Source organism: Macrobrachium rosenbergii, chromosome 59 (genome assembly GCF_040412425.1).
Source record: "Macrobrachium rosenbergii isolate ZJJX-2024 chromosome 59, ASM4041242v1, whole genome shotgun sequence".
NCBI classification, from domain to species: domain Eukaryota; kingdom Metazoa; phylum Arthropoda; class Malacostraca; order Decapoda; family Palaemonidae; genus Macrobrachium; species Macrobrachium rosenbergii.
In genome coordinates this window covers 24,440,337-24,444,613 of record NC_089799.1, presented here as the reverse complement: position 1 = coordinate 24,444,613, position 4,277 = coordinate 24,440,337, and the positions used below count along the sequence as shown (strand labels likewise).

The following is a 4,277-nucleotide window of genomic DNA, read 5'->3' as shown; positions in this document are numbered from 1 at the left end:
AAATAGAAGTTTCTATATAGTTTACAACAACATGGGATGATTACCGATTATGGCAGTATTCCAAAATGGTTGGTAAGGTATGGTGACAGAATTCCAGTTTAACACTTTAACCATTTGGGATCGAATATAAATACCTAGAAGCTTAACTACTGTTGTAATATATACGAAACCGTAACTATAAACAGCGACTTCTGTCAATGAAGTACAGAGGGGGCTGGGGTTGGGGGGTGGAGGGTAATTGCGAGGAAAAGAAAAAAGAAAGAACTGATGGAGATTCATTGTCCGGACAGTCTCCCGTACTCAGTGGACCTTGCTGAGAATCATCCGTTTGGCAGTAGTAACGAAGTAAAAGGAACCGTTTTAAAGGCAAATTCTGTCTACTACTACTACTACTACTACTACTACTACTACTACTACTACTACTACTACTACTACTATAATCGCGCACTGAGGAGCTTTCGTGGGGAGCACACAGATTAAATGCGGCGTTTTCCTGATTCTTAACCTGCATGGGCCTAATTCAATTCAAGGTTAGTTCAAAATACGTGTCTAAGCAATTTGCACTTTGATTGCAAACTGTTGTAGTTTTAGCAAAGTACATTTATCAAAACTACTCTTTTCATATTAAATTTCAAATTTTATTGTTTCATTAATAGTCTGCTTATACTGTCCACACTTCATTAAAAAGAAATGCTAAGAACTTATTCGCTTGATTAGCAGATTTGCAGAGAATAGAACACCAAAATTAGAGTGAAATTTTTCCATAGTTAAACTGATAGATAGAATTCTGAAAATAACCAAGAGAAGTGACTGTGTCGCCATCACACTTAGCTGTTAATTTTGAATGATTATATATATATATATATATATATATATATATATATATATATATATATATATATATATATATATATATATATATATATATATATATATATATTTTTTTTTTTCTGGGAGCGCTGAGATCAGTACTTTTCTATTTCTTCGGTCCGGTGGCTGTTTCTCTCTGTTTGTTGCCAAGCTTTGTCATTGTTTTCCTGCTTACATTTTCCCCCGATTTCAAGTGGCAGGCCTATTTATTTAGTCCCAAAACCTTTCTTCTAATTTATTTTCTCTCTTTCTTAATCCTTGTGAGATCTCAGCTACATGAGAGAATTAAGTTGTTCGTCACGTCGACTTTCTTATAAAAATCAATATATAAATAAATAACGGGGAAGTTATCTAAATATATACATAAATAAATAAATCATTAAACGGACATGTTTGCAGTCACGATTACGTTACGCATGCAAAGGCACCTTAAATGAATTAGAGATATTATCAGCTCGTGGACAATAAGGCTTCTTGCGCTCTGTTTAAGAAACTCTGAATGGATTGTCTGATACGCATACTTTCAGAGACAGAAGCGATGACAAGAACAGTTATCCTAAACTAACAGAAGCAGTAAATTCTATTCGAGAAACTCTGAATGGATTGTCAGACAAGCAAAGCGATGACCAAAAAACAAAAAAAAATTTTTCCTAGTGCAGCTAAACTAACAGAAGCAGTAAATTCTATTCGAAAAACTCTGAATGGATTGTCAGACAAGCAAAGCGATGACAAAAAAACAGAAAAAAAAGTTTTCCTAGTGCAGCTAGACTAATAGAAGCAGTGAACGGGACACTTCCTTTATCTCACTGACATTGTTGATATCTATAAAACGAACAGTTCCTCATTGCGTTCTTATCTCGTATCATGAAAAGACAAATGGGTCTGTTTTGAAGAACTTACGGCTGCTGGTTCAGGAGCAGGCAAAGCCTCAGCGTAGAAATAGTAGGCCGTCGCCACCAACAGAAGAGACAAGATGTAAGTCTTCATTGTGGATAAGGTTTGGTTTTTCTACCCGATTTAGACCGTAGCAAGGAAACCTGAAAAAAATAGCCGAAGTGAAGTTTCATTTTCCTCTAATATAAATATATTTATACATACATATATATATATATATATATATATATATATATATATATATATATATATATATATATATATATATATATATATATATATATATATATATATATATTCCTGTACCAAACGTAAGACCTCTTAAAGCAAGACACTCACTAAATAAAAAAATAAATATTTTTAAGGAAGTTTGGTAGAAATGGTTTTGGAAATTCACAAAAGTTAGTGATAACAAACAGATTGTTAAGTTCACAAAATGCCCAATGCAAGTACAATTTCTACGCTCTCCTTAAGTTCATTCCTTTTTTATTTACGAAAAAGATTTTCTACTTTATAAACCTAAGCGTTCGACACTAAATTTTGTCAAGAAACTCGGCCGCAAAAATAATACTTAAATTCTTTCCTATAACATAAACTTGTTAAGTTCATTGTTACCATCATAGGAATAGATTATGCTATTAACTCTTCAGTATATAAAGTCAAGAGAACGAGGGATGTAGAAAGAATAAACATGAATTAACAACAATAGAAAACTAACGATTACACTGCTGACAAGAACGATACAAGTAACGGTGGTAAAAAAAAGTATCGGAGTAAAACCAAGAACTTGCCTCCTCTGAGCTGTGAGCTTCTTGTCCAGCTGCTTTCTTGATGTTCTGGATCTCCTCACGGCTTTATATAGGCAAGTAGCTCCTCCCTACTGCATGGGGGGAAGGAGTATTGCTGCACGGAGCCAGTGGGATGGGGTGAGAACATTGTTTAGCTTATGGGGATTCCCAAACAAGGATAATTACCAGTCCTGGGAGGATGTAAGGATTGTCCTTTGTGAGTGAAGTCTCTGAAGCTTTTTGCTCAGCGCAATGTCTGTAAAGAAATTTTTTTTTTTAAATCTAAAAAAGCAAAAATAATGTTTGTCACTTACCAAATCAAGGTTCATGTGTGGGAATTCAATCACGCAAAATTGTTCAGAAACCGCGCCTTAGTATCTATTTTGAACTGAAAAATACATAAAAAAAGAGAAACCTTTGCGGTCTGTAAAACCATAACAAATGCTACGTAAACTTCTAGGATAAAAAAAGGTAATTATGTTCGGTCACCATAATGAAGGGCGTTTAAAGGACAGTGCGCCAGTACATTCAAAAGTCACAACATTCACGTTCTGGAACGCATTAAGAAAATCAAGGGATGGCCCATAGGGGCTTTTTACCACTAGAAATTGTTGTTGAAGCTAAAAGGAGTGAAAAGTGTCATGTGTAGAGATGTATGAAGAAATATGACAGCTTTCTCAATCACTTGCGTAAGGAATTTACAGGATTTTGATTCGAGAAAAGTTGAGATGGCATGAAATTAAGAGATGCGGAAATGATGAAGCGAAGACATTGACATATATGAAAATAAAGTTAAAAATTTTGCTCTTTGCGTTGAGACCGTAAAGAATACCGGAGATAATAGACGAACAAGAAAGGAAAAACGTAACTGGTTGATTCACTCAGTTCTGTAAAATCAAGACATAACTCCTATGATTGATGTCTCCGGAAATATAAGATATTCCTTCTTATTAACTTTTTTCAAGTACCTACGTACAAACGCTTCCACGTCTTGCAGGCAGAAAATTGCATTTAAATCTTGTAAAAACGTATATTAGAGAAGTATACATCTTTGGATGAGGACAAGTATCCTTAACAAAGCAATCGCCATCTCTTTGAGAGCTGTTGATAGATGGCAATCACCCTCCACATCCTGGTACTTACAGAGGAAACACAAAGATACTGGAAAAATATAGTGGTAAAAAGGACCATAGATAACAGGAAAAGTGTATTCAAATGTAATTTGGATTTTATGCAAAACGATACCAGTAAGTTCAATCTGTAACAAAATAATGAACGAATAATCACACAGTGTCATCCGTTGGATCCGTTACTTTGTGCGTGCAAATAAGAGCAGATTTACTTGAGCAGTCCTATTATCTTTCTGATCTAGAACATGGAGTTTACAAGGTACAGTATACTAATGATCTGTTATGTAGATATCCTCTCTTATCAGCAATGGGGAATTTTTGGACTTTTCAGTGGAGAGAGAGGTTTCACATAATTATCTTTCCTGTCCTTTTTGTATAAAGTCCAAATTACACTTGAATACACTTTTCCTTGTATCTATGGTCCTCTTTGCCACTATATTTTACCAGCGTCTTCGTGTTTCTCCATCGAGTGCCTGGATGTGGAGGGTAATTACCACTTATCCACAACTCTCAGAGAGATGCCTCTTGCTTTGATGGGGATGCTCTAAAGATTGTGAACTCAAGGGTTGCTATGCTCGATCGTCACATCGTTTCT

The 4,277-nt window shown here is 35.0% G+C and overlaps 1 protein-coding gene across 1 annotated transcript in view; it reads right to left on the bottom strand.

The window, feature by feature from the left end:
• The window catches only part of LOC136837733 (uncharacterized), a 3,340-nt gene extending 651 nt beyond the window's left edge, over positions 1-2,689 (bottom strand). Inside the window, exons 1-2 of the mRNA XM_067102659.1 lie at positions 2,556-2,689; positions 1,771-1,907 (exon numbers count right to left, since the gene is read on the bottom strand). Coding sequence (XP_066958760.1) covers positions 1,771-1,857 — 87 coding nt within the window. The 5' untranslated portion in view covers positions 1,858-1,907; positions 2,556-2,689. The remainder of the gene's footprint in view (positions 1-1,770; positions 1,908-2,555) is intronic.
• Positions 2,690-4,277: the final 1,588 nt, after the last annotated feature.